This window comes from Eimeria tenella, genomic scaffold (genome assembly GCF_000499545.2).
Source record: "Eimeria tenella Houghton genomic scaffold, Eth_scaff2, whole genome shotgun sequence".
NCBI classification, from domain to species: Eukaryota; Apicomplexa; class Conoidasida; order Eucoccidiorida; family Eimeriidae; genus Eimeria; species Eimeria tenella.
The window spans coordinates 760,395-787,810 of record NW_013541843.1 but is presented as its reverse complement, the minus strand read 5'-3'; the positions used below and the strand labels follow the sequence as shown (position 1 = coordinate 787,810).

The window sequence follows — 27,416 nt, the reverse complement described above, 5'->3', positions numbered from 1 at the left end:
CTGCTGCTGCTGCTGCTGCTGCTGCTGCTGCTGCTGCTGCTGCTGCCGTGCGCCGATTGCAAGGGACTCTCCTGGCTGCGGGCGCAGCAGGGAGTGCTGCAGATGCAACAGAAAAGTGCGGCCAAAAAGTGATGCCTTACGTGCTGCTGGAGGCAGCCAGCCACGTGGCTGGGAGCAAGCAGCAGCAGCAGCAGCAGCAGCAGCAGCAGCAGCAGCAGCAGCAGCAGCGGCAGCAAGACCCCCGTGGCTGGACACAGTGCCCCAAGCCTTACACTGATATGGTTTTCACTTAAAAGAAGCATGAGAACTGCAAATTGATTAAGTAATCAATATTATAAAGCGCGTGTGACTCTGTGCAGCTGGCGGCGGCTTCATCTTTCTTGGAAAACTAATAACTAAAAGAAATTTAGTGACGGTCTGGGGCCCCCAGCAGCACAGTGCAGCCAATGCTGCAGCACGGGGGGCCCCAGCCCAGCCTTTCGCTGCACTTGTCTGTGGCTGGAGAGCCACAGTACTAATTGGAGTCTTTAGGGGAGTCCTCAGCAGACTTAGGGGGCCTGGCTTTATTGCCAGTGCAGTGCATGTGCAGGCAAAGCTAAGAGATAAACTCGAACACTCAACTCTTGATGGGTAGCCAGCTAGCTGGGTAAGTAGCCACGATGCTAGCTAGCTAGCTATCCAGCTAGCTGGGTAAGTAGCCACGACGCTGGCTAGCTAGCTATCCAGCTAGCTGTATAGATAGCTAGTGGGTAACTAGGTAGCCAGCTTGGTCGTCATAGATAGCAAGCTCGCAAGCTGCGAATGGCAGTCACAGAGTTTTTGCTGAGTCACCGCCCCATGTAGATCTGTCGAAAGCCGAGTGGTCTCCTTTTACTTTTATTTTTTATCTTTATTCTCATTTTTGTATTGTTTGCTCTTTAAACCCTTGTTGCCACGGTCCCAACTACGGAGGCACTGTGCTCGCTGGGCGCTGGAGGAAGTGCAGACACAGCCCAGCAATGAAGCCTTATAGCCTCTTAGCCTTTCTTTGATATTTTCTTTTATTGAATATATCATATTAATATTCATATATGTAGATGAAACTTCTTGCTTATTTCGCTAATTTCAAACCAGGTCTGCCTTAGCAGCGCCTGAATGCATGCATGCATGCAGCCCCAAGGTTCTCCTGACTAGGAGGCTGCGGCTGTTACCTTCTGAGTCTGTCTTCCTTCCTTTGAGCTCCCTTTACTGCCCTCGAAATGGCTTTAGGGGGCTGACGGAGCAGCAGGAGTCGCCCAGGCAAACAGTAGCGAAGAAAAACGAAGAAAAACAATAAAAGACCAAATCATGCCTCGAGCCCGCCGTCAGGGCCAAGGACCTTCTGCCCGAGGCTGCGAGCCAGGTTTCGGCCCTTATGGCTTAGGGGCTAGGGTTTAGCGTCTAGGGTTTAGGGTTTAGGGTTTAGGGTGTGGAGCCTGGGCCGGGGCTCTACCGCCTAACTCGCCACAGCAAAGCTTAGTCCCTAGGACTTAGCTGTTAGCAGCAAACAAAGAAATTGACAGACAGGCTGCACACAAGAGTGGCGCCAAGCGCCGGCAGAGCTGCAGCGCGGGTTTAGGGTTTAGGATTTAGGGTTTAAGGTTTGCGGGGAAATGGGGGGAGGGCTCGACGGGGTGCCCCGGGAAGTGTTGAAGTTCCTGGAAGGCCACAATGTGCAGATCGACGGCCGGGGCATCAAGTGGGGCATGTCTAGTGGGGTCTTGGCGGCGCAGCTGCTGGAGCTGGCTCACCCTAAAGTGCGCAGCAGCAGCAGCTGCTGCTGCTGCTGCAGAAGCAGCAGCGCCACTGCCAGCTTGTTTGCTTGAGCTCTCCCAGCCCTCTGTGTCTCCTTAACTTGCTTGTGCTGGCGCATGCTGCTGGGTCGTTGCTGCCTCTTGCATGCCTGTTGAAAACTCTACCAACGCTAGAGCTAATATTACAGCACCTTAATAAATCCTATTGCTCTACGTAGACCCTTACTAACTCAGCACCTTGATTCGCTTTTCCTCTTTATTTACCTTAGCCTTTGCTGGGGCGTTTTTCTTTCTTGAACCTCTCCTGTCTGCTGCCCCTTTTTGCTGGCTGCCCCCTTTCGGGCCGCAGTTCGTTTGTCCTTTCTCCTTTGCCTTCTTTCTTTGCGGTCCCGTTTCTCCGTTTTGCCTCCTTTTACTTTTGTCTTTTCTAGCTTTTCCGTCGAGCTTCTCTTAGCTGTTTGCTTTTTTGTCTCCCTGCTCTTTCGCCTCCTTTTTGTCTCTGTTTTCACTTGTGCTTCTCTTATCACCTTATCAGTAGTGTCCGCTTTCCAGCTCTGCCCCCAGCTCGGCTGAGCGCCAGGCCTGCTGTTGGCCTGCCTTAGGAAGTGCCAGTTTAGTCCAGCAGAGTCACAGGCGCTGCAACACAACCTCAAACTGCGCGCACAGAGACAGGGCCTGGAAAGGAAGCAGCAGCAGCAGCAATGGTGGTAGCAGCAGCAGCAGCAGCAGAAGCAGCAGACATAAGCTAAAGCTTGGGCGCAGGCAAACAAGCAGCTGCGAGGGATGCAGCGAGCGTTGTGGGGTGCATGGGCTCTCAGGAGGTGCAGGCCCTGATGCTGGATACGGGATCGAGTCTGGAGGCCCGCAGGCGCAACTGGGCCTACTTAGAGCTTCTGTGCAGACGCCTCGGCGTTCCTTTGTCCCCTTCCAAAGTGGAGGAGTGTCTGCACCAGAGCCGGGGTGGGTCACTTTGCCGCCTCTGCTGCGGCTGCAACTTTTCTCCTTTTTTTATTTGTTTCCTTTATTCTTTTTGTCCGCCGCCGTTTTTCGTTTTCTGAGTGGCTTTTGTCTGTCTTTTCCGTCTCCTTGCTCTCCTTGTTTGCCTCTTTTATTCCCGTCCTCTCTGTCTTCTCTATTCCGTTTTTTCCAGTCCCGTTTTGAATCTGTCCTTTTCCCCTTTTACCTGCCTCCTCTGTCCCCATTTTGCCTGTCACCTTTATTCATTTGCCTGTCTCCTGCCTCCCCTATGTCTGTCCCTCTCTGCTGCGTCTCTGGGCTCCTTTGGCTTCTTCGCCACTTCCCCTCTCTCTCCGTTGCTCTCTGTGGCCGCCCGGCCTCTGCAGCGTCTCTTCTCTTAACGTGCTTTGTCTCTAAATCAGTTGGTGTCTGTGGCTGCTGTCCCCTTGCCCCTCTCCCGGGCTTCGCTGTCTCCGTCGCCTCCTGCTGCTGCGGCAGAGGCCTGCGTCGAACTCCTCACAGACCTCTACGCGGCCGTCACCTCCAGGGCCCCCCCGCCCCCGGCCTCCCCCGCCTCCAGGCCCCCAGTGCCCTCCTACGCAGCACCCACCACTTCGCAACTGCTCAAGTGAGCCCCAGGGCCCTCTGCTTGCTCTTCGCTGTCTCCTACCCGCCACTGCAGAGAAAGTTGGAGGGTTATGAAAGCTAAACTTCGAACACACCGACCCAGCTACATCCTTGTGCCCTGCAGCGGGGCCACGGGCGCACAGCAGGGAGAGGCGGTTTGGCGATCTAAACCCTAAACCCTAAACCCTAGATCCTAGGCCCTACGGTCCACCGCTGCTGAGGAGTGCCCGAGGTATCTCTGGTTGCCCCCATGCGTGTCTCCTTTTTCGCATGCAGGAACAGTCTCCTCTATATCCACGAAGACATGTTGGAGACGAACCAGAAGACACAGGCGGTGGTGGATCAATGCCTCATGGTGCCTAAGCCCCTTACCCTACCCAGCGCCGTAGAGCCCTAAGCTAGCAGGCCAGCGCCCCACAGCAAAGCGCCTAGAGACTTACGCAGCTACTTAGTGCCAGGCTGCAGAGACCCCAGAAACCCTGGTTAGCAGGCTAGCGCCAGGAGCAAAAAGCAAGAGGTGCAAATGCATACAACAAGGGCAGCAGAGGCCTGCACTGCTTCCCCACACTCCTTCAATGGCACGTTCTTTAAGGTAGTGTAGCAGCCAAGAAGTAAAGGGCGAGAGCCAAGAAGGGGCCAGGAGCCAGTGCGCTTACTTTTGGGCGTTTATAGCTGCTAAGGGGCACACGCGGCAAGGCTTCAGGGATAGCCTAGATGCCCGGAGACGAAAAAGATAAAACTGGCTAGATTCTCTCGAGCCACTAAACCCAACGCCCTAAAGCCTAAACTCTAACCTGTAGAGCTTGATGACTAAGCGCAACTATGAGAGGGAGACAGAAAAGCATGCAGCAACGGAGCCAAAGAGGCATTATAAGAGCAAATTCGACAGAGACGAGCCCCCTGTGATGTGACGTGCCTTTGCCAAATTCAGCGCCGCAGAGAAGCCCATAAAAGGAAGATGCGCCGGGTGTACGAACAGCTCCTGCCAGAAGGCGCAATGGACTGTCTCGTGCCTACAACTCCAGAAAGGAGGCAGCCCCCTGTAGAGCTGCAGCCCCCGCCGCCGCCCCAGCAAGACACGGGCATTAAAGGCGGCGTTCGGCAGCAGCAGCAGCAGCAGCAGCAGGCGTGGAGGAGGGTAAGTGGTTGTTGGCTTTGCTTGGGGTTTAGAGGCGCTTGTTCTCTTGGTATGAGTGGACTCGAGGTGTATAGACACCTGGCACCGTTGCTGCCGCAGGCCTCCATCGACATCTCGTTCACGAAAGGCATTCCCAGCGCCTCCCGCCCGCCCTCTGCTGCCGCCAGAGCCGCGAGCGGCTCCAGCAGCGACTCTGACTGAAGCATCTCCTTTTGTTGTGCCTCTTAGAGGCCTATATCTCTGCCGGTAGAGGCCGTAAGAGCCTGGGGCCAGCAGCTGCCCGCAAGCCTTGCTGCTCTCCAGTAAACTTCGAAAAAAAAAGCTCTAAGCAGTGAAGGAGAGAAGGAGACAAGGCGGAAGGAGCGGCAGGCTGCTTGATGAAGCCCCAGAAAGAGAGAGCGTGGCTGAGAGACAAAGGCTAGCATGAGCCACAACTGTCTCCTACTTCAAAAAATTATGCCTAGACCTCTTCATCTCATTTGTAAGGGGAATGACAAAAAGCGCAGTCTGTCTCTTCAACCCTAGAGTCGGAATATTTTGCGGCCTTCTGGCCGTCGCCTCGTCTTCCAAAGGCAACAAAGCACGCACGCCTCTGTTGCACACTGCGTGGGGAACGGAGACAAACAAAATAAATAGAAAGAAAAAACGACGGAGACAGTAAAAGGCGACAGCCTACGCCTCCCTCCCCTGCTACATACCTCCTGCTCTCCCTTTAAGCAGACAAGAAGAAAGGAGACACTCTAACTGTTGCCTTTGGCCTTAACTAGCTATGAAGGAAAGGTCAGACGACACCGTGAGGTGTCTGTACACCTGAGTGCCTTCTGAGACAGAGAGCCCCTTGAGTGTGATTTTCCTCCTTCACATGTCATCTCTATCTCCCGCCTTCTACAAGTCCATCTTTGTCTAGTGAAAAATGACATACCCTTGCTTGGCAGCTTGTACGCACAAGGACAAAAGTTTATCCTGAGGCACACAAATTTAGTCTCCTAAATGGGCTTGCCTCGAGCGTAAGGAGCTGCAGAGTTTTCTTGGAAGAACTTTAGTTCTTTGATTTAGGGGGCTTCGAGTTGAAGCGGATTAATCAAAGTGGGTTTGATTTAGACTTGATTTTATATCAACGCGGCTTGACTTAGACTCTATCTGGCTTGAAGAAAATTTGTGTTGTGGAGAAAGTGACTCAATAAAGAGAATCTGAGTTAAATGGAATTTGATTTAGACTTGTTTTGAATTGGAACAGAATTGACTTGAAGAAAATCCAATATACTAAATAGGATTCGATTTCAAACGAATTTGCTGGGAAGGCGCAGAAAGTTCGCCTGACCTTCTGCATAAAGAGCGTAAGCCAGCAGAAAGTGGAGAGCGTCGCTTCAATGCAAAATGTACGGACATCCCAGGGTCCCTGGAACTTCGCGTCTCTGTACTCCTTATCCGCAGCGAAGAAAAGTTCACGATTCATATAGACAACTCTGGCCACTAGAGCTGCGCAGCGGCAGCAGAAGTTTATTTGTACCCCTGCACGGCACCACGCAGCCCTTCGCGCGGCTTCTCCTAGCAAAATCTTGCAGCAACCACTGAGCTAGGGAGCCAACTTCTCAAAAAGCAGCCCCATGTGGGGGCACAAACACAACAACATCAGCATATCTTTCAACACAGAAAAAAGAGGTAAGCCCAACTGCTGCCTGCAAGCAGCACAGGCCACCAATGATTTCAAAGATCTGCACCTTTGCAAGAAACTTGCAGGAACCAACGTAGTAGCAGCTGTACGCCCTGCTGACTTTAGCAGAGACAAAGCTCTTCAGAGGCAACTGGAGATCCGCAGCGAGTGCCTGCTGCCTCCCACAGGCTCCTATCACCTGCTGCCCCTATTTTCTCGGGGCAGTGTTACCTTGAAGTTCAATGCAGTTATGAAACCTGCCAAAGTTAGAAGAGCAAACCTTAAGAGATCTCAGGCTCTGAATCAGACAATAGCTGGAGAAGACTCTGACTTGGCGTCTATAACGAAAAAGAACTAGGGGCTATTCTCTCTGCAGAAGCGGCGAGGTGCCACCCAATGGCGGAGCCAACGCGCAAGCCTCAACCTGAGGATTGTGAAGGTTTGCCCGTAATATCCATACTGCTTTTGCTGCGGCTGTTGCCGTTGCTGTTATCGAGGCGCCACAATTGCAGCAGTAGCAGCAGTAGCACTTACCATGTTGCAGCAACAGAAGCATTGCACTTGCTCTTGCTGCAGGAAACACAGTGAAGCGCTTTCTTTGCCGCTGCAGCAGCAGCGACTTAGCAGACTACCCCCGTGAGGCGTTGAAGGCGCGCCCTATTATACTAAAGCGTGGTCACTGAGAGGCTCGTGCATAGAATATTTGAAGCCCAAGGTGTGATCCCGCTCTATCGATTAAGGCTTAAGCGAATCTTGACTGTATGCAAAAGACGCGCAGCTCCATCATTGGGGTTTTCGTTCGCGGGCGCACCGCTGCGAGGACCCACAGCAGCAGCTGCTGCTGGTTTGAGGCAAACATAATGAGGGCTCGAGGGCCCCTATGCCTCGTTTTGCTGTGAGAGCCACTCTGGCGCTGCGTCTTGCTGCTCAGCAGCTACTGAGGGCCGCAGCGAGTTTGCCTAGGGGGCTGTGGGGCCCCCTGGAACTTCTCCTGCAGCTCCGGGGCCACATAAAGCTGCTTCTGCCCCTGGCACATGCATGCGCTGGCGGATTCAATTCTTACTTCGCTGTTTCTTTTGGTAAGTAACACTGAGGGTGCAAAGTGGGGCGGCGGGGCTTCTGAATTCGGATTCCGCAGCCTTATTTGCCTCTTTTGGGAAGAAGTGGCATTTTTTGGAGCTATAAAACCAGTGAAGGCCGTTTAAATTGCTGAAAGGAATAAAAATGAAGTGAGCGGCACATTGGGAGGAAGCCAGTCGGGGTTAGTTTCGTGCAATCCTGCTGTCGGTACAGCAGATAGCATGAATTTCTCAGAGCTATGGACGGGAAATTGAGCGTAAATCATTCTGGAATTAAATAAGGAGTAATGCAAGCTTACAAAGCCCCACAAATGTTCTGGGCATGCCAGCAGGGTAGCGAGAGGCAGCGAGAGCCCCTGCGTGGTTGCTGCGCTGCAGGTGTCATTGAAGTAAAGTTCGTGTTTATCAAATCCCTGAATAAAAATAAAGTTCAATTTGTTCAATTAAATTACAAAAAGGACTCCTTGCGGCGCGCGGGAGCCTGGGGCTGCAGCCGTGCCACAGCAGCAATAGCAGCAGCAGCAGGAAGAGGCGGCTGCTGCTGCAACGGCTGCGGGCGGAGCGGGGCCTGCATGTGCTGCGTCGTTGCACTTTAGTTCACCGTTGCGGATTGGAAAAGGGGAAAGATTTGGATTTTGAAAATGGTGAACATCCCGAAGACCCGCAACACCTTCTGCCGCGGCTCAAAGTGCCGCAAGCACACCCCCCACAAAGTGTCTCAGTACAAAAAGGGGAAGGACTCCCTCGTGGTCCAGGGCAAGCGCCGCTACGACGCTAAGCAAAAGGGTTTCGGGGGTCAGACCAAACCCATTTTCCGAAAGAAGGCCAAAACTACCAAAAAAATCGTCCTCAAACTCGTAAGATGCAGCAGCAGCCGCAGCAGCAGCTGCAGGACCTGCAGCAGCAGCGGCGGGGGTAGTACTGGTAGTGCGGTGGGTTGTGCCTTGAAAATGCAGTAGCGGCTGATATCTGGGGGGCCACAGGCGCTGCTGTGCTCAGTGTATTTGTTCGGGTGTTTGTACACTGCGGGCCACGCGTTGTTGCTCTCTCTCGTGCTGCTGCCCGCTGCTGCTGCTCCTGCCCGCTGCTGCTCCTGCTGCTTTTGCACGTGGGGGGAGCTGCGGTATCTGGGCACTGAGAGCTGCTGCCGGTGCTTGGTCTACTTCTCTTCTGTCTGCTCAAGTGCCTGCATAGCTCAGCAGCAGCAAGAAAGCCGTTTGCTGCTGCTGCATCCGCTGCTGCTGCGCTGCTGCTGTTGTGCTGCTGCTTCTGCAGGAGTGCACCAAGTGCAAGACAAAGAGGCTGTTGCCCATTAAGCGCTGCAAGAGCTTCGAGTTGGGCGCCGACAAGAAGGCGAAGGGAGGCCCTCAGTTCTAAACAAATCAGCAGCAGCAGCAGCTGCTGCTGCTGGTACTGCAAATGGTGCAGCTGCTGCTGCAGCGACCCCTCCAGGTCTGCTGCTGCTAGAGTGTTCGTGTGCATTGCCGCCCTGTTGCAGCAGCCGTACGAGCGGGACCACCGCTCCCCGAGTTGGAGCTGCAGCAGCAGCAGCAGCGGAGGCAGCAGCAGCAGCTGCTGCTGCTTAGGTGCTGTTTCTAGCGTAGGGACTTGTGGCTTTTGCTGGGAAGTGTTGGAGTTGTCTCGTAGCTGCGGTGTACATACACCTGAATTCTAGAAATTAGTGCCAGGCAGTGACAAATATATCTTTAGTTTTAAATTGCAAAACTGAAGTTGAAAAAAGAAGTTGCTTCTTTTTCAGGTGTACGTACACCTCAGGGCCGGCAACAGCAACCGGAGCAGTTATTTATTTAATTAGTTTTTTTCTTTGGGGGGGCCTCCATTCGATTTATGCAGATCTGCAGAAATATTCGTAGTCATAAATATATATTTACATATTTATTTATATATAAAATGTATATATAGATATGCTTTATATACATATTTATGTATGTAACGTATATATATATATATATTGTATGTGCATTTATATTAGAATGAGTATATGCTGATTTGTGTACAAGTATGTACGGCTCAACGGGTAATATGTATGTGCATTTATGTATGTGCTAAATAATATGTGTATGTATATGCCTACATGCATACATAATATATATATATATATGTATATATACATATTTGCTTGGATGCATGCATGTGTATTATATATATACGTTGTATATGTATATATATGTTGTATATATATATATATTATGTATATATATAATATGCACGCACGCATGAACACCAGCGAGGAAGCAGGTGAAGGATGTGGAGCCAGTAGCGCATCTTGCGAAACACGGCGGTGTAGAAAATTAGTTGTCTTTTGGTCATGCGTCTCAATGCATTCTGTAGGCCGTACTTCAATGAGTGTGGGGATCGTTTTCCCGCTGTGGTGTGCTGCGCACCACCAAGAGCTATGAAGGGCTGACATCCTGGGAGCTGCGCATTCCCGAGGTGCTAAAACAGTCAACGTTGCTCTAAGCTGAAGTTTTAGTAATCTAGAGTTGCAACGCACAGCAAGAAGCATGGACACCTTGACAATGTTAGTCGATATCTTCGACTTGAGGTAGCAGTAGGTCTGCATTCGCTAGAGCACTAACGAGTTCCGATTCACACGCGCAACTTGCTCAATTGTTTGGCAAGGTCTGCCGATTGCTGAATACAGCGCTGTATTATAATTTAAATATTTAAATTAATATTTATGGATTGGCCTGCTCATTTTTGAGCAACGCGTGCAGGAACGTTGGTGACTTGGCGAATTCCGAAGGCCGCACCGTGCCTACACTTGCGCAAAGCAGCGTGAGTCGATTGCATGAGAATTCACAAACTCGAAATTCAGTTTTCGGCTGCCTTTAATTAGCCTTTGCAGCTCAGTGGTTTCGGCTGTCCCTTGAAACGAGCGCTGTAATTTTGACATGCCCTGCCATAGTCTAGCGCTGCCTGGAACTCCGTGGTAGAAGGTTTTTGTCTAAAAGAGAGCACTTCCAAGGTACTAATCTGAGACGATGATGGGAATGATTGAGTGCTAATGGCAACGTTCAACTTTTTCCGTAGATGTCTGAGTCGAATCACATCAACTAAGGGGATGTGGGCTAAGGAGCCGAATGCAATATGCAGCGTAACAATGTGTTCCGCCCAAAACGCCCTCAAATGGTATATAGTTCAATACCAGAACAATTAATGTTTGACTGAGAAAACTAAGCAATTAAAATTAGCTTCATAGTAGGTTGCTTGTAGGATTCATTGCAGCCAATCCCAGGTTTCTGTGGCTGGCAGAAAACGACCTCTATAGATTGTATGCTGGCAGTAAAAAACCTATAGTTCAATCCTAGAACGATTAATGTGTGACTAGAAAAACGAAACAGAGAAATTCAGTACCATAGGAGTTTGGTTCTAGGCTTCACTGCAGCTTGTCCCGGGCGTTTTTGGCTGGCAGTTTAACGGCCTTTTAAGGTTACTTCGTCCAATACAAGAACGACTAATGCAAGACTAGAAAGGCCGAACAGAGAAGCCTACTTTCATAGCAGGTTGGATATAGTCTTCACTGCAGCTTATCCCAGGCTTTGTGGCATGCAGTATTAGAGTGGTGGTGCCAATGTGCTTGCGGAGTGCCAGAGAATGGAACAGCAATCTTTCTCTACTGAGGATGAGGCTTAGTTGCTTTTAATTTATGTTTCGTTTCATTTAGTGAGTAGAGGCAGGTATGTATTTTCGTAATCAGTTATAGAACTTTATGTGAGAGACAAACTGCGGTCAGCTCGCCTAACAAAGTAATTGCCCGACTTTTGTGTGCTCGCGCAACGCGCTGGTGGCCGGTGCATAGCATTCCACGCATCACAGAATGTTCAGTGTGTGGGGGCAATCGTGCAACGCAGACGATGGCTGTAGTGCGCGGGCACTACAATAGGAATTGCCCTTAAGGCGATAGCTAGCTGGTGACATATAAGAGGTCAACACGCTCAATGAGGGGAGGAACTAGTAACGAGGTAAGGCAGTTTATTCGCAAAATAGCATGTGTAAAGTAAGTGTGTCTGTGAATACCCTAAGATTGAGGCTGGCGAAAACGCCCGCACCGGTGCGGGCCACCACCCAACAGGGCCTCCAAGGAAGCAAGAACCCTGAGTGGGGGATTTCCACGGAAAATCGATTTCAGAACTTGAGAAGATGACTGCTTTTACTTATTTTTTTGTATTTGCTTCGTAAGAGATGCGTCGAAAGTTGAAGATTTTTCATAGGGCGCCATATTCTTGGGCCAGGTAGGAGCGTAGTCGCAGCTGAAGGTGCTGTGGACTACAATGGCGCTGGTTCTCTATTACACCGCGAACTTTTTAGCGACTACGATGTTACCTGGCCGACGACTTGGGCACTCTCTGAAATTCTCTCTACCATCGACGCATCACTCATGAAACGAACACCAAATTATTAAAAAGGCAGTTCTGTTCTGAGTTCTCAAAACCAAATTTCATAAATTCGCTCTTCATGGTTCTTGCTTCTTTTGGCCGGTAGGGAGGTGACCCACACCGGTGCCAGCGTTATCGCCAGCCCCAGTCTTAGGCTATTTGTGGACATTTCTAATTTATACACCCCATTTTGCTGGTAAGTTGCTTTTTTATTTTACTACTAAGACGTTTCCACGCTCGATAAGCGTCTTCACCTCTTAACCTTGTATAGGTCACCACCTAGCTATTATCTGAAGGCCACCAGCAAGTCCTATTGTATTGTAGCGCACTACAACTTCCTTCCTTGCCGGACTGAACCGGCCTACTCCGAACACATGATTTCTGCTTTTTCAGTCTCTGCTCCCTTCTGAAGCTAATCTCATAAGCGCATGAGGTGCGCAGCCCTCCCTTCCCCCTCATCATGAAAGGCTGCCCGCACTGCGGGCGGCAGACGCTGACGGACCCAAACCGCTACGCTTCGGAAGGAGCAAGATTGTAGTGCAAAGGCACTATAATAGTGCTTGCTGGTGACCTAAAGAAGATAGCTAGCTAGCGACCTACAAGGGGTCGCAACACTGGAGGAGGACAGGGCCCTCTTATTAGGATCAAAGTAAGGCAATTTGTCTGCGAACTAACATGCATACACTAGAGGTGCCTGAAAATGCGTGGAGATTGGGGCTGGCGATAGCGCCGGCACCAGTGCAGGCCTCCTCCTGACAGGGAATAGGAGGCGAGCACCCCGAGTGGGGCGGAATGGACAACAACAGACTTTGGGAAACTAAGTATAACTGTATTTCGATATATATAGGCTCCTGTTTAAAGGAAATGGGCCAACGTTAGTTGCTTATCATAGGCCTCTGCTCGAGGGGGCAGGTAGCAGCGTGGTCGCAGCAGTAGGCGCTGTGCACTGCATTTGGGGGCTGTTCCGGAATTGAAATCTTTGTTCTTTCCGGACTTGGGAGTAGAAATACTATGTTTTAATGATTCACACCTTGAAATCTTCGCTTGGTAAGGGATGCATCTCCGCAACGGACGCGTTATCGGCCCCACATCGCAGGAGACTTCTACAATGTCAGTGAACAAAATGCCGAGCGGAACGCTGGCCCATCATCGCCATGCTACTCCGAAGCCCACCGTGGCAGAGCAGCCGCATGGGCATAAGCAGGCTCCCCCACAGGTGATACCTATGAACAATGTTATGCCAGGGGACAGTCCCTTCGTCACGTGGGACCAATTCCAGTCCGCTATGAGTGTGATAAAAACTGTTATAGGGGGGAAGGTGGAATTCGGCGTAACGATTCCCTTACTACCAGAAGACGGCAGCACTATGCAGGCTTTTCTGCTGCGCATCGAGCTCCGGTACATTCAGATGGGATTGGAGCCGCGCGAGTGGGGAAATGCACTTATTGACCACCTTGTGGGCCCGGCTCTAACGTATTGGGTGTATCTACGGAGAACTATCGACCTGAGCGACTGGGCGACAGTACAGCGCAGGCTTTCGAAGCGGTTTGACAAAACAATGTCGCAGAGTCAATTGTTAACGGAGTTGGCTAAAGTACGGTGGAATGGTAACCCGAAGGAATACACGGTCCGACTTGCGGCTGTAGCGGAGCTTGGTTTGGGTGTTGCCCCCGACGAACTCGCTCATTATTACTGCACCGGGCTACCGATAGACCTCCATCTTCTAAAAACCAATAACGGACAGGTGAAATATCAGTCGTGGGAACAAGCGGCGATAGCCGCAGCCCGGCTCTACGAGCCCAAGCAGAGTGTGCTGGAACTCCGAGAATGGACCAGTCGAGCCATTAGGGCTGCTATCGAAGCTAATGGATCCCGTGGGCGCCAGGAATTTGAAAACCGACCTGGGGGAACCCACGCGAACTGTTTTGAATGTCAGGGTCGCGGACATCCGGCACGTGTCTGCCCCAGCAAAGGGGAACGTACCAAACGTCCGGGGGAAATATGCAAGAAGTATGGCGGTGTGGGACACTATGCTCGAGACTGTCCTACGTATAAACGAGGCCGGCCCGAGCCGGCGGACAAGAGCAGTAGGGAGCCCACCTGTCCTAGCACTGAGAAGACGGAACGATTAAACATGCGGGCCTAGGCGTGGTTGGAGACGAGCGTTCTAGGCCGCATAGCCATGGCAAAGGGATGATGTGTGCGGTAGCGACAGGCCCTAATGCCATTCCAGTCCCCTGAGTGAGGAAACCAACTCCTCAGCACTGCGGAAAGAACTAATACGAGCGATGGGCACGCGGAAGGGACTACGCCGCTTCCGGAAACGCGGTGGGAGTCTGGGTCGGCGTCGATCCTGAGTGAAGAGGCTCCGAAAGCGACGACGGATAGCAGCAGGAAGTCTGCAGAGGCAAGAGAAGACGGCTATAGGTCAGACGCGACAGAGATTATGTCACACTGGTGGAGGGAAACTTGCACGAAAGAGTCTTACGACCAAGGGGGAGCATTGTGTTATGTGGGTGCGATGGCGGTACTTCACGTTGAGCTCGCAGGAAGTCCTTGTTAGGCCCTGTTGGACACTGGGGCTTCGAGAAGCTTCATTAGTTCTAAAACAGTCGAACGACTGCAACTGAAGGTGCGGAGACTTCCAGAAGAGCATAGGTTCACTGTAGCTGCAGGTGAACAACTACGCATTGATGGGGTTGTGACGGGATTGACGATGTGGTGCAGACCTGCACGTTTTTCTGGGGACTTTTTAGTGGGACCCGTACCCTAAGACTTAGTCGTGCGTTTGGATTGGCTAACGGAACACAAGGTGGCCTGGTATTTCCCGTCCGACAAACTCCGAACTTATGTCAATGGCCAGTGGTTCGAGTTACCGGTCGTTCGGACCGGTGAAGCAAAGCTGCAAGATGAGAGTCCCACCGTAGTCCACCCAAGAACCCCAGCAGAGCAAGCATATGAGATATTGGCCAAACAAGTGGCGGGTATGTCAGCCGAGGAGGCAGCTATATTCCCACGCCCGCCTCCAAGGAGGTATAAGTCCCACGCGAAGACTAAGGCGAAGACGCGGATAACGTCGCTCGTTCGTCAGGCGGCGGCTGACACAAAGAATCTCAGGGCTCCATTGCACGGTTTGCATCTCATACTGGCTTTGCCCGAAGCTGGTTCGGCGGTGCCCCTAAGGTTCTCGGATGAATGGCAAGACACGCTTTGCTGCGCGTTAATTGGGAATCAGTCCACGTCCTCCGGCTGGGGTGGTCCTTCGGCCTCAACCGCCTCGCCGGCAGCGGAGAGTGACGAGGAGTCTCCCTGGCCTATGACAAAACTCGAGCACACTCTGTTCGACGAATGGATAAAATTCGACAGATGCGCAGGATATTCCATGTGATATTGTCCAGGTGTTGCACGAGTATCGAGCGGTTTTTCCCGATAACTTACCTAAGGGATTACCGCCGAAGCGCCTTCATGATCACCATATTCTACTTGTGCCTGGAAAACTTTCAGCGAAATCTGCAATATACCGTATGACCCCAGATCAGCTCACATTCCACAAACAGGAGATAGCTAAATTATCGGACAGTGGTTGGATCGGAATGGCCTATTCGCCTATTTGCTCTCCTACGATCATGGTAGACAAACGTGATGATTGCTCCCGGGGGCGGAAGATGCGTATGGTTGTTAATTACCAGGCTCTAAACGCCCTTACGATAGCCCCTAATTTTCCACTACCTCCCATTCAAACCATTCTGGAGATGCTGGGAGGCGCCAAGTATTTTTCCACTATGGATCTTGAGACAGGATTCCATCAAATACGTATGGCTAAGAAAGGCCGGTGGAAGACGGCTTTCCAGTCCGTTTTCGGACTATTTGAGTACCGAGTAATGCCCTTTGGCCTTAAGGGTGCCCCCGCTACGTTCCACGCCAATATTAATGCCTATTTACAACATTTATTGGGACAGGGCGTTATTGCGTACCTAGATGATGTACTTATCTATAGTTCCGGTCTCTCTGAGTACGTTTCTCTCCTGCGACAAGTCCTAAGCATTTTTCTTAAACATCAGTTCTATCCAAAATTCCGCAAATGCAAGTATGCAAGGCAACCAATTACATATTTGGGTTATACCATTTCTGCTGTGGGGATCAAACCTGCAGAAGATAGAATCGAAGCCATCCGGCATTGGTCAGAGGTGCTGTAGAACGAAACGCAAGTGCTCCATTTCCTCGGTACCATAAATTACTGTCGCATGTTCATGGGACCGGACTGTGCAGACGTTGCCCCGCCGCTGGTTGATCTTACGCGTAAAGACGTTAGTTTCGAATGGACAGAGCTTCACGCGCAAGCGGTGTGGCAGCTCAAACAGCGCTTAATCGACTTCACTACATTACAAGGCCCTGACACCAAGAAACCCTTCGAGTTATACACGGATGCCTCTGGTTATGCGATCGGAGCAGTTCTGGAACAAGACGGCAAGCCCATCGGCCGGCCCAGCCAAGTCATAAACCCCACGCAACAGAGATACTCGATCTACGATCAGGAACTCTTGGCGTTGGTCACGGCACTGGACAAGTGGTCGCACTTGCTCCGTGTTTCCAAGGTAACGGCTTACACTGGTCATCAAGCTCACCCATCTCCAACGAGTTCAAGCATCGAAGCCTCTGCGTGGACGCACCGCCCGGTGGCTAGACTTTCTTGTGGAGTTCCCGGATGTGCACATCACTTATGTTCAAGGAGCGCGCAATCAAGTTGCTGAGGCCTTGTCTCGGCCTCCCAGTCTAACACCTGCTCGCACGACACACCATCGACACCATTGATGCTCGCAGTAGGACCAACGGGCGCGGCTCCCCGCTCTCGTGGTCGGCCAACTACAGGGAGCTCGCCGGAATTTGTTCGCGACGACCTAGACGACGCAGCCTGCCGTCCGAACCTTCACCTGCGCCGCTGGAACCCAACCCAGAGGCTGAACATCCCACACTCACAACGAAGGCACCAGCTGACCCTCCTGAAGTCCGCCAATGGCCGCAGGCGTACTCGAAGTGTCCCGTTTTTCGCGTTCCCTACAAAGCCGCAGCAAACCAACTAGGAGAAGCTCTGCAAATCGAGTTTCGTAATCGCCAATTCACCTTTCGCTACGTGCAGCCTTACCTGCACATCCGCGTTCATGGACTGTGGCGCATCTGTTCCCCACAATTCCCTGAGTTTCTTACTCAAGTTCTGCATTCACATCACGACCATGTCACGGCCGGCCATCAAGGCCAGAAAAAGACCTTTGCGGCTCTCAGCAAGCACTACTACTGGCCAGGAATGCGCGCCTACACTACTGCTTATGTTCAGTCATCCCCTCACTGTCGAGCGTCAAAGTCCCTCAACCAGAAGCCTGCAGGCCTTCTTCAACAGTTGCTCATCCCTTCTCGTCGGTGGGCGCACGTGAGTCTTGACTTTATCACAGATTTTCCCCTTACAACGACAGGGCACGACTCGATTCTTGTCATGGTCGACTCCCTCAGCAAGATGGCTCATTTCGTCCCTGCAAAGAAGTCATTCACAGCAGCAGACACCGTGGAGCTTCTCGCAGACCGTCTTTTCCGCTATCACGGTTTTCCAGAGGTGCTCATATCGGACCGCGACCCCTGTTTCCAGTCGGATCTCTGGAACTAACTCTGTCGCCGCTTTAACATCAAACGGTGCATGTCCTCGTTCTACCATCCCCAAAGCGACGGCCAAACTGAACGGGCTAACCGCACACTGGAGCAGATGCTTCGTACCTATATCAAATCTGACGAACGCGAGTGGGAATGTTTGCTTCCGGCCTTGGAATTGCTTACAACACAACCAGTCATCCATCCACTGAGCTCTCTCCCTTCGAGGTCATGATTGGCGAGAACCCGTTGACTGCTGCGAACCTTTATATCGTAGGCGCATTAGCTCCTACGCTCACTCTTCCAATGACTAAGCTTTTCCGGCAGCTCTGCGACAGAGTCACATCCTGAAGGCAAAATGGCAGCAGAAGTACTACGCAGACACAAAGCGCCGAGCAGTGGAGTATGCAGTGGGAGACAAGGTCTGGCTCAGCAGCAAGCACCTACCGCCTTTCAACAGCTGCCCTAAATTCGAGCCAAGTTGCCGCGGACCCTTTGAAGTCATCGAACGCATAGGAACCGTCGCTTACCGTCTCGCTCTGCCTCCCACTTACGAATCCCATAACGTTTTCCACGTTTCGCAGCTAGTTCCCCTGTAGGTGCACAGGCACTACAATAGGGCTTGCTGGTGACCTATAGAAGATAACTAGCTAGCGACCTACAAGAGGTCGCAACACTGGAGGAGGGCAGGACCCTCTTACTAGGATCAAAGTAAGGCAATTTGTCTGCTAATTAACATGCATACACTAGAGGTGCCTGAAAATGCGTGGAGACTGGGGCTGGCGATAGCGCCGGCACCAGTGCAGGCCTCCTCCCGACGGGGCCTAGGAAGCGAGCACCCCGAGTGGCGCGGATTTGAAGACCACAGAATTTGGAAAACTAAGTATAACTGTACTTCGATATATAGGCTACTGTCTCAAGGAAATGGGCCACGGTTAGGTGCCGATCATAGGCCCGTGCTCGAGTGGGCAGGTAGCAGCGTAGTTGCAGCGGTAGGCGCTGTGCACTACTTGCTCGCCTCCTAGGCCCTGTGGGGAGGAGGCCTGCACTGGTGCTGGCGCTATCGCCAGCCCCAGTCTCCACGCATTTTCAGGCACCTCTAGTGTATGCATGTTAATTCGCAGACAAATTGCCTTGCTTTGATCCTAGTAAGAGGGTCCTGTCCTCCTCCAGTGTTGCGACCCCTTGTAGGTCGCTAGCTAGCTATCTTCTATAGGTCACCAGCAAGCCCTATTGTAGTGCCTGTGCACTACATCGGGTGTAGGGCGTACTTACTGGTGCACATATATGCATGCATATATATATGTATGCATATGCATAAATAGAAATATATATTACCTATTATATATACATATAAATGCATACATAAATATATATACTTATGTATATATATATACTTTATATATATGCCTTGTAATTGTTGATGGATATGTATAAATGCGCGTGCACAGTATACGATATGCGTTAAAGGGCTAAACGTATGTAAATATAATATATATAAACATATCCACTAATATATTTTTGTGTATGCATTTGTATGCTTATATACATGTGCGTATACATTTGTGATTTGTGCTTGAGAAGTACCTGTTCTCATGCATTCGCAAGAGACGCATTTCGTAGCAAAAGTGCATGTGGACGTATGCATGCAATATTAACTTGGAAATAAATTTAAAATATATTTTTGAGGTAACAATGCTTGGAGTTACCCGTGTGCATGCATGTAGGGCCCCAGCCCCCACTGCATGCGTTTTGGCCCCACAAAGCACAGCAGACTGGCTCTTCTTGCGAGTCCCTGTGGGGCCCTTTTCAGCTCAGTGGGGCCCCTGCACATAGGCTAGCGGGGGGACCCTTTTAGGGGCCCCTTGAGGGGTTTACACACCTCTTTATGGGCTTTCCGGAGCGCCTTTAGAGGCCTCCGTAAGAGCCCCCTTAGGTATTTAGGGGCCCCTTAAGAGTCTCCTTCAGGAGTTCCTTCAGCTGTTTAGGTGACCCTCAGAAGGCCCTCTTCGGGCTCCCTTTGGGTCTTTAGGGTCCGCCTAAAAGGTACCTTTAAGGGCCTCTTCAGGGGTCCCATTAGGGCACCCCTAAGGCCCTCTTCAGGGGCCCCCTGAGGGCCCTCTTTAGGGGGCCCCAGCGAGGCGCTGCCCCCTATACTGGCTGCCTGTGGAGCCCCAAGGCTTGGGGTGGCCTCTGGAGTATTTTAGCGGAGGGCCCCCTTTTGCGGCCCCTGTGGCTGCAGCCCGTGGGAGGCCCTGCAGCCTGGCTGCTTCGCCGGTGCCACGCAGCATAGAGGCTCCTGGGCCACTTTCCTGCGCTATAGCAGTCTGTTGGGAAAAGGGTTTTGTGTTTGTTTTAAAAGACAGGGCAGGACGCATGCAAACAAATACATATAAGCATCTGAGTGTTGTTATCTTTGTACTTTGCGCTTGTGTCATATGCCCACAACCACATGTGCTTTCTTGCATATGTTCATACAGATATATATGTGCGTTATACATCTAGATATGCTTATATATGCATAAATACACACTAATATACACAAAAATATAGATACAAATACATATATATTGTATATAAATAAATATATATACACATACATGCAGGTGGCTGCGAACCTGGGAGGGAATATGCCCAATTGTAGAGGCACCAAAAAGTCTTCAAAACGACACTTTCACCACTCTTACACAAAACGCAGCATGCGCAGCATAAACAATGCACAATATTGAATCTAAAATGATAAAATATGCAAATTAGGCATTAATAAAGTGTTTGTTAGACTCCCACCTATTCTTTTTTGCCAATTTCCCAAATGCGCAGTAGATGGCGGCCTAAACTCTTCGAGTGTATGTGTACACTTGGGAGGCGGCGGCGAGCTGTGTGCACACCCGAAGCTTAAAGCAGCAGCAGCAGCAGAGCGGGCCTGCAACGAGTTTTTGGCGGAAAAGGGGACACAAGCCGCTTCAGCAGCCACTTTATGCAAGGAAGTAGGGTTTAGGGTTTAGGGTTTAGTCTTTAGCATTGACTGCTTAACGCTGTCTAGCTGCTGGGGGCCCCCGGGGCCCCCGTACTCGGGTTCCTGCAGCGGCGGACTTGGGGTTAAAGGACTGCAGCCTTCGACTTCTCTCTTTGTTTTTGCTCATTACTTTTTAGATTGAAAGAATTAAATGCATTTAAGACGCTGTTCCGCAAGGAAAAGCAGCCACACGCAGACACTGTGTCGGCTGCGCTCACTGGCGGCTCTGCTGCAGCCGCCTGCTGCAGCCGCAGCAGCAGCAGCACCAGAGGCAGCAGCGGCAGCAGCAGCAGCAGCAAGGGCCGGCTGCGACAGCAGCAGCAGCAGCAGTAGCAGCAGAATCTCCTGCTGCCGCTCCAGCTCGCCGCTTCAGGCGCCCGCCCAGAGCCTGAGAAGCTGCGGCTGCAGCTGCAGCAGCCTCACCGCCGCCCGCAGAACGGTCAACAGCAGCATCACACTCAGCAGCAGCAGCAGCAGCAGCAGATGGAAGGCTCAAAGGGCGGGGGCCGCCCCCGCAGCCTCGGAGAACACCTGATACTGCAGCTGCTGCAGCGCAGCCACGAAGAGCTTCTTGCTGCTGCTCTCTCTAACAACTCCAGCCCCTGTTTGCTGCTGCTGCCGCAGGAGAGCCAACTCAAGGGTTTCCACATAGACCAGGTGCAGCAGGCTGGCCACCCAGCGCTCCCTAAACCCTAAACCTTAAACCCTAAACCCTAAACCCTAGAGCTTCATATTTGGGCTTTTTCCCGAGAGGCGTAAACCCTAAGAACCCTAAGCTGCAAACCCTAGGGACTAACTGCCGCGAAAGAAGCTCGAGCGCTTTGCCCTGAGCTCAAACCCTAAACCCTAAACCCTAAACCCTAGCTCACAGGGGTTTCCTGAATGCTTGAGCGTCGCTGAAAGCATGTCTCAGTGCGCAGCAGAAGGTGCCTCGAGGGCCCCTCGTAATATTAGAACATTTGTCTTATTTTAATTCCCTTTTGTCTCTTTTTGCTTTTTGTTTTATCTTTATTTTTCATTTTAAAGGCTTTTCTAGAAACTCATATTCTACAAGGCACTCCTTACAAAGACACTTATGTCAACTTGAGGGGCCAAGAAGTCGACAGGGTTGGCCAGGAGCTCACCGCCTCTCTTGGATTCAGAGCCAAAGGCAACTCTCCAAACCCTAAACCCTAAACCCTAAACCCTAGGAACTTCAGCCTAAAAGCCGCACAAGCTGTCTTAACCTTCCTCGCCACCCCTAATACTATTGCGCACCGTCTTTAGCCTCCTTGCATTCGGGGGGACCACCAAGGGGGCCCCATGGGGGCCCCCAGGGCCCCCTGGGGTCCCCCGGGGGCCCCTGGGGGCCCCTGGGGGCCCCCGAGGGCCCCTAGGGGCCCCAAGAAAGGCTAAGAGTGCCCATTTTGGCCCTTCTTGGCCCTGAAGTTCCTTTGCCGTTGGCCGCAGAGGGCTGGCTTTTGTTGGGGCTTTTGTGCATGCAGTTTGTGTCTCTATACTGCGAGAGGAGCAGCTTTTTGCTGCTGGGGGCCCCTTCACATGCCTGTTAATCTCCACGCCGCTGCTGCCGCTGCCCGCTGGCAGACAGAGCGACGGGGTGGCCCCTACGGGGGCCCCCGCCAGCTCAGCGCGCAAGCCCGAGGACGCAGAAAGGGGCCCCCAGGGGGCCCCGGGGGCCCCGGGGCCCCAGGGGCCTCAGGGGCCCCCAGGGGGCCCCCTGTCGCCAGACAGCCCAGTACCCTTTCTCTCCGCCACTGAGACCCAACAGAAAGTGGAGCGCTGGTGGAGGCAGGGGGCCCCAGGGGCCCTTGCTGAGCGAGGCGTGCATGCGGAGATTGAGCGTTTCAAAGCCACTTATGTGCTGGTGCGCCTAGGGTTTAGGGTTTACAGTTTGACGCTTAGGGTTTAGGGTTTAGGGTTTGGGGTTTGGGTTTAGGATTGGGAGAAAACGAAGCCAGCGCGCACGGGCTGTAGCCAAAAGGGCTGCAGCAAGCGCTCAAACGCTAAACCCTAGGCTGCAGCCAAGGGGCTGCGGGCGGAGAAGAGGGTTTAGGGTTTGCAGCTAGGGTTTAGGGTTCGCAGCTAGGGTTTAGGGTTTAGCGCGGGCCCCTGCAGGTGCCTGGGCTTGACGGGGCGCTGGCGCAGCGCCTGCGGCGGCTAACTGCTGCTTGCTGCCGCCACCTGCCCCAGGGCCTCGCGGAGTCGAAGGAAGCAGCGAGAGTCATGGAGCGGTGAGTCCCTAGCAGCAGCAGCAGCAGCAGCAGCAACACTAGGAGCAACAGCAGCAGTAGCAGCAGTAGTAGCAGCAGCAGTAGCGGTAGCAGTAGCAGCTGCAGCATTAGCAGCAGAAGCAATAGCGCCGCAGCAGCAGCAGCAGCAGTAGCAACAACGCCTAACCCTGGCAGCAGCAGCAGCAAATCGTCGCGTGAGCCGCAAGGCTTTTAGAAGAAATCCAGGCAGAGCTAGAGCAGCGCCGGCTAGTTTAGCTTAAAGTTTACGCCTATCCCCTAGTCCCCTGCTGCTGCTGCTGCTGCTGCTGCTGCAGGTTTGTGTGGTTGGAGGCGCACGACCGGCTGTGGCCTTTCTTTCTCGAGGCTGGCGAGTCGAAGCAAAAAGAAATTGAAGTGAGGAGAAGAAGCAAATTGGCAGGGACTGCGTGGGCGTTTGGGGTGTACATACAGCTGGGGGCGCGAGCTGCGCGGCGCTTCAGGTGTACGTACACCTGCAGGTGTACGTACACCCCAACCCTGCGCCCTGTGCATGCAGCGGGGCCTTTTAATCTTCAGAACTTCCGTGGCTTCTTCTCTAGAAGCTTTGGGTCTTCGTCGGGAGCTGCGGGGTACAGACACCCGGGAGGCGGGCAAGGAGCTGGGCAAGGTCTGTGGGGTGTGGGGTGTATCTGCACTGCGGTGTACATACACCAGCAGCAGCAGCAGCAGCTGCTGCTGCTGCTGCTGGTGTGCGCCAGCTAGCTTCTTATTTGGGGCCTTGTAGGGTCCCAGTTGGCAGCAGTTTGCGGGCCGCGAGGTGTCTGTACACCTGAACGCATGCGGCGTCTTCGCAGGTGCCCTCTATGCTGCTGCCCCACGAGAAGCTGCAGCAGCTCTGCCGCGCTGTGGACGCAATTCACCGCGCATGCAATTCTGCTGTTGCTGCTGCTGCTGCTTCTAAAGGCCCTTTGGGGCTTGCTCGAGAAGATGCTGTGGAGGTGAGCGCGGTGGGCTTACGGGGGCATGCACACAGCCTGGGGCCGAGTTGCTGCTGCTGCTGCTGTTGCCCCAGCGGGAGACGCCCGCTCGCTGTCTCTGCCTCCGGCTGCTGAAGCAGCAGCAGCAGCAGCAGCAGAGTGTGCTTGCTGCTGCTGCCGCGGGGCTGCTGCGCTCAGGTTTGCTGCGAAGACCTCGTGGCGCTGCTGGTCTTGGCCCTTGCAGAGGGGGGAGCAGCAGCATTTGTGGCCAGCTATTTGCACATGTTGGTACTGCTGCTGCAGCAGGTGCGTGCTTTTGTGTCTCTCCCAGGGCCTGCGTCCCTTGTTCTCCTCCCTAGCAGCAGCAGCAGCAGCAGCAGCAGTGGCAGTATCAGCAGCAGCAGCAACAAGGGCGTGCTTTCATTTTTGGCTGCATGCGTTTCTTTGCTGAGTGCGTTGGGCCGAGCTGCATGCATGCGGGGGCTGTGAAGAGCAGCAGCAGCACTTTGGCTGCCGCTGCTCTGCCTACAGCAGCAGCAGCCTGTCTCATTCATGTCTGCTAGAAAGAGATACAGACGCGAGCACAAACACGCCCTTGCTGCTGCTGCTGCTTCTGCTGCTTCTGCTGCTTCTGCTGCTGCTGCTGCTGGCTTGGCTGCAGTCGAGAGAGGCCCGGATGGACAAGGAAGCTTTTTATTTAACTGCGCTGCACTCGGCGCTGACTTTCCTTTCGCAAGCCAGAGCTGTACAGACACCTGAGCCCCTCAGTGCTGCCTAGACACCTCAGGCGGGGCAGCCAGCTGTACAGACACTTGACGCGCCCCACACTCGCTGCAAGTGCCTCCTGCTGCAGCAGCGTCGGAGGCCCCACAGGACAGGGGGGCCCCCACGGCGCAGGTTGCAAACCGGGGTCCCTGAAGGCCCGCCTTGGGGGCCCCTGGAGGCCCCCCTTGGGGGCTCCTGAAAGCCCCGTTGGGGGCCCCTGGGGCTCCATTTGGGGGCATTAGGGCCTCCCACGGGTTCCCAAGTTCTTAGCTGGGCCTCTGGAGCCCTCCCTGCCCGGAACCCTACAAAGGGAGGCCCCACACTAGCCCCTACTTTAGGCTCTAGGAGCCTGTGGGGGCCCCTGGGGGCCTCCAGGGGCCCCTGGCGGCCCCAGGGGCCCCCGGGGGTGTCTGGGGTCCCCTGGAGTTCCGCGGAGCCCTCGTGGAGGGTTTTCGGTCCCTCTCTGTCTTTGCAGCGAGCCGAGTTGGCTGTTTGCTACTGTCGGGTTTGATTTTAACTTTTGATTTTTCAGAAGAAGGGGCTTTTTGGGGGCCACTCCTCAGGCCCTTCTGCATAGTGCTGCTAAGCCAGGGGTCTCCACTCTAACCTATGAAAGCTGCAGCAAGGGGCGTCAAATGACGCACGGCGGGGGCCCCTCAGGGCCCCACGGGGCCCCCAGGGCCCCACAAGGCCATGTGGGGCCCCGCAGGCCCCCCGGGGCCCCACAAAGCCATGTGGGGCCCCACAGGGCCCTGTGGGGCCCCTGGGGAGTTCTGTGGGGCTGTACTAGCTGGAGCTGTTGTCCACATTTCGTCAGAGCCTTCATTTTTATGTCTCGTCTCAGAGGCCCCCTTGGGAGGCTCCACGGCGGCAAGGGTGCAGCATTGTTAACTCTATATGATGATTTATGTAAATAAATGTTTTGAATGATATTAAACATTATCTCTATATAATGATTTAGATAAATAAATGTTTTAAATGCTATCGAACATTAAAACTATCAACATTAGAGCTCTAAACTGCCTCTGTGGCTGCTTCTTTGCTTCTCTTGCTGCGGCGGCTGCAGCAGCGTCGCGAACTTCAAAAATCAATAAAATTTCATTTAAAAATATAAACACATATTCATTTTTACTCTTTATTATGCATGTATAATACTGCTGGGCTTCAGCGGCCCGAGACCACACGGCAGCAGCCATTGAGGATCCGCAAAGCCCAAACTCGGGCATTTGGAACTATAAAAAGGGAAATTTTAATAACTCAAAAGACTAACAAATCTCTTCTGCAGCAGACAAGGAAGGTGCCGCAGCTGTCTCTTTGCATTTGCCTCGTGCGCAGCCTCAGGGGGCCCCGGCGGGGCCCCCGAGGGGCCCTCGAGGGGCCCCTGTGGGGCCCCTGTGGGCATCTGGAGCCACCGAGCTGCAGCCTTCTTCAGCGCGGTGAGGCTTCTAAATGTTTTTATTGTCTTTTGCATTTTGCTGCTGAACTTTTGAGGTTTCAAGTGTCCAAACACTGCAGCTGTGGCCATGGGGCCCCCAGACCAGAAGAGGCCCCACGGAGCGGGGGGCCCCCCTGCCTTTGAGTTGAGGCTTTTAGACCCAGCTGTGAGGGGCTCTGCTGCTGCTGCAGCAGCGCCTGCAGACGCAGCAGCAGCAGCAGCAGTGAAGCCTCGTAACAAGAAAAAGGGAGGTGACCCTGAGCGCCGCAAGCAGTGCAGCATCCACGCCCTTATGAAACGCATCTCACTTGAGTCGAAGTCTGCTGCTGCTGGCGGCGCTGCAGAAGCAGCAGCTGCAGCAGGAGAACCAGCAACGCCAGCAGCAGCAGCAGCAGCAACAGCCGGGGAGGCATCCGACCCAGCAAACGCTTCTGTCTCCAGCTCTTCCCCTCCCTCCCAATCACCAGCAGCAGCAGCAGCAGCAACAGCAGCAGCAGCAGCAGCAAAAGTGCCGGCTGAAAGCCCAAATGAAGTTTCTCTTTTCATGTTTGACTTCGGAGAGTGTGACGCTCAGCGCTGCAGCGGCCGCCGTTTGCTGCGGCACTGCAAACTCAACAAGATAACAGCTGCTGGCAAAGTGCAGTACGCCCAGCGGCTGGGTGGCCGCAGCAGCAGCAGCAGCCGCAGCAGCAGCAGCAGCAGCAGCGGCAGCAGCGACAGCGAGACGGACGCGGACTCGAGACCTGGAAGCAAGGAGGGCGAGGGCTGCGCTGCTGCGGCACCCGCTGCCGGAGCAGCCGCAGCCCCCGCAGCAGCAGCAGCAGCAGCAGGAGCAGCAGCAGCAGCAGGAGGGCGCAGCAGCGGGGAGCTGCTGCGGGTGCGCGTGAAGGGGGGGCACTTCAAAGGCATTTTGCTGTCGCCTTACTTCAACGAAAAGACCCAAATCTTCAGTGCAGCAGATGGGCCTTTGCTGCAGCAGCAGGGGCTGGCAGTGGTGGACTGCAGCTGGAACAGAGTCTTAGAAGGCAGGCGCTCGCAGCACATTGACTTCGTTAAAAGTGAGGGTTTAGGGTTTAGTGTTTAGGGTTTAGGGTGGGGTGAGGGTTGGGCTGGCAGTACTGGACTGCAGCTGGAACAGAATGTTAGAAGGCAGGCGGGCGCAGCACATTGATTTCGTAAAGAGTGAGGCCAAGGGTTTAGGGCTTAGAGTTTAGGGTTTAGGGTTTAGGGTTTAGGGTTTTGTGGCTTTCAGAGAACGTGCGAGTGCTGCCGCTGCTGCTCTGCGGCAATCCGACCCACTACGGGGCCCCCAACATCTTGACCTGTGCGGAGGCCCTTGCGGGGGCCCTTTACATTGCAGGTTTGTTAATTTTTAATTTTAATTGCTGCTGTTTGTTGGCTTCTTTTGTGGCGCCAGCTGCTTCATTCGTTCAGGGTTTAGGGTTTAGGGTTTAGGGTTTAGGGTGGGCTTTCCGTGGTTCCTCTGCCAGCGTTTGGGTGTGTCGCACTGCCTCCAGAGGTTAGTGTTAGGGTTTGGGGTTTAGGGTTTAGGGTTTGGAGTTCGCTGGTAGCATGTGTGGACGGGCTGCGTTTGCGTCTCGGAGTTTGCCTGCGAGCTGGGGTGTACGTACACCCCAGCCCGCAAGCAGACTCCGGTGTACGTACACCCCAGCTCGTAGATACACTCCGGTGTACGTACACCCCAGCCTGTAGATAGACTCCGGTGTACGTACACCCCAGCTGGTAGGC

General features: G+C 53.2%; 4 protein-coding genes across 4 annotated transcripts in view, besides 1 other annotated feature; all 4 read left to right on the top strand.

The window, feature by feature from the left end:
- Positions 1 to 4,314: 4,314 nt before the first annotated feature.
- Positions 4,315 to 4,695, top strand: ETH_00029485 (uncharacterized protein; the record flags this gene model as incomplete). Its single annotated transcript, XM_013374325.1, has 2 exons — positions 4,315 to 4,494; positions 4,594 to 4,695. 2 exons carry the CDS (start codon positions 4,315 to 4,317, stop codon positions 4,693 to 4,695), a joined length of 282 nt encoding a protein of 93 aa, XP_013229779.1.
- Positions 4,696 to 7,868: 3,173 nt separating this feature from the next.
- Positions 7,869 to 8,604, top strand: ETH_00029480 (ribosomal protein L41, putative; the record flags this gene model as incomplete). Its single annotated transcript, XM_013374324.1, has 2 exons — positions 7,869 to 8,084; positions 8,503 to 8,604. 2 exons carry the CDS (start codon positions 7,869 to 7,871, stop codon positions 8,602 to 8,604), a joined length of 318 nt encoding a protein of 105 aa, XP_013229778.1.
- A 3,989-nt stretch (positions 8,605 to 12,593) lies between these two features.
- Positions 12,594 to 17,858: a repeat region.
- Positions 17,859 to 20,763: 2,905 nt separating this feature from the next.
- Positions 20,764 to 23,956, top strand: ETH_00029465 (uncharacterized protein; the record flags this gene model as incomplete). The annotated part of the gene is made up of 8 exons (XM_013374323.1): positions 20,764 to 20,937; positions 21,307 to 21,430; positions 21,765 to 22,144; positions 22,396 to 22,511; positions 22,826 to 22,904; positions 23,047 to 23,157; positions 23,345 to 23,488; positions 23,666 to 23,956. The coding sequence occupies 8 exons, from the start codon at positions 20,764 to 20,766 to the stop codon at positions 23,954 to 23,956; spliced, it is 1,419 nt and encodes a 472-aa protein (XP_013229777.1).
- Positions 23,957 to 25,755: 1,799 nt separating this feature from the next.
- Positions 25,756 to 27,416, top strand: part of ETH_00029460 (putative ribosome biogenesis protein PYU1_G003694, related) — a gene marked incomplete at both ends in the record, with an annotated part of 2,293 nt that continues 632 nt past the window's right edge. The window contains 2 exons of the mRNA XM_013374322.1: positions 25,756 to 26,725; positions 26,920 to 27,027. Coding sequence (XP_013229776.1) covers positions 25,756 to 26,725; positions 26,920 to 27,027 — 1,078 coding nt within the window. The remainder of the gene's footprint in view (positions 26,726 to 26,919; positions 27,028 to 27,416) is intronic.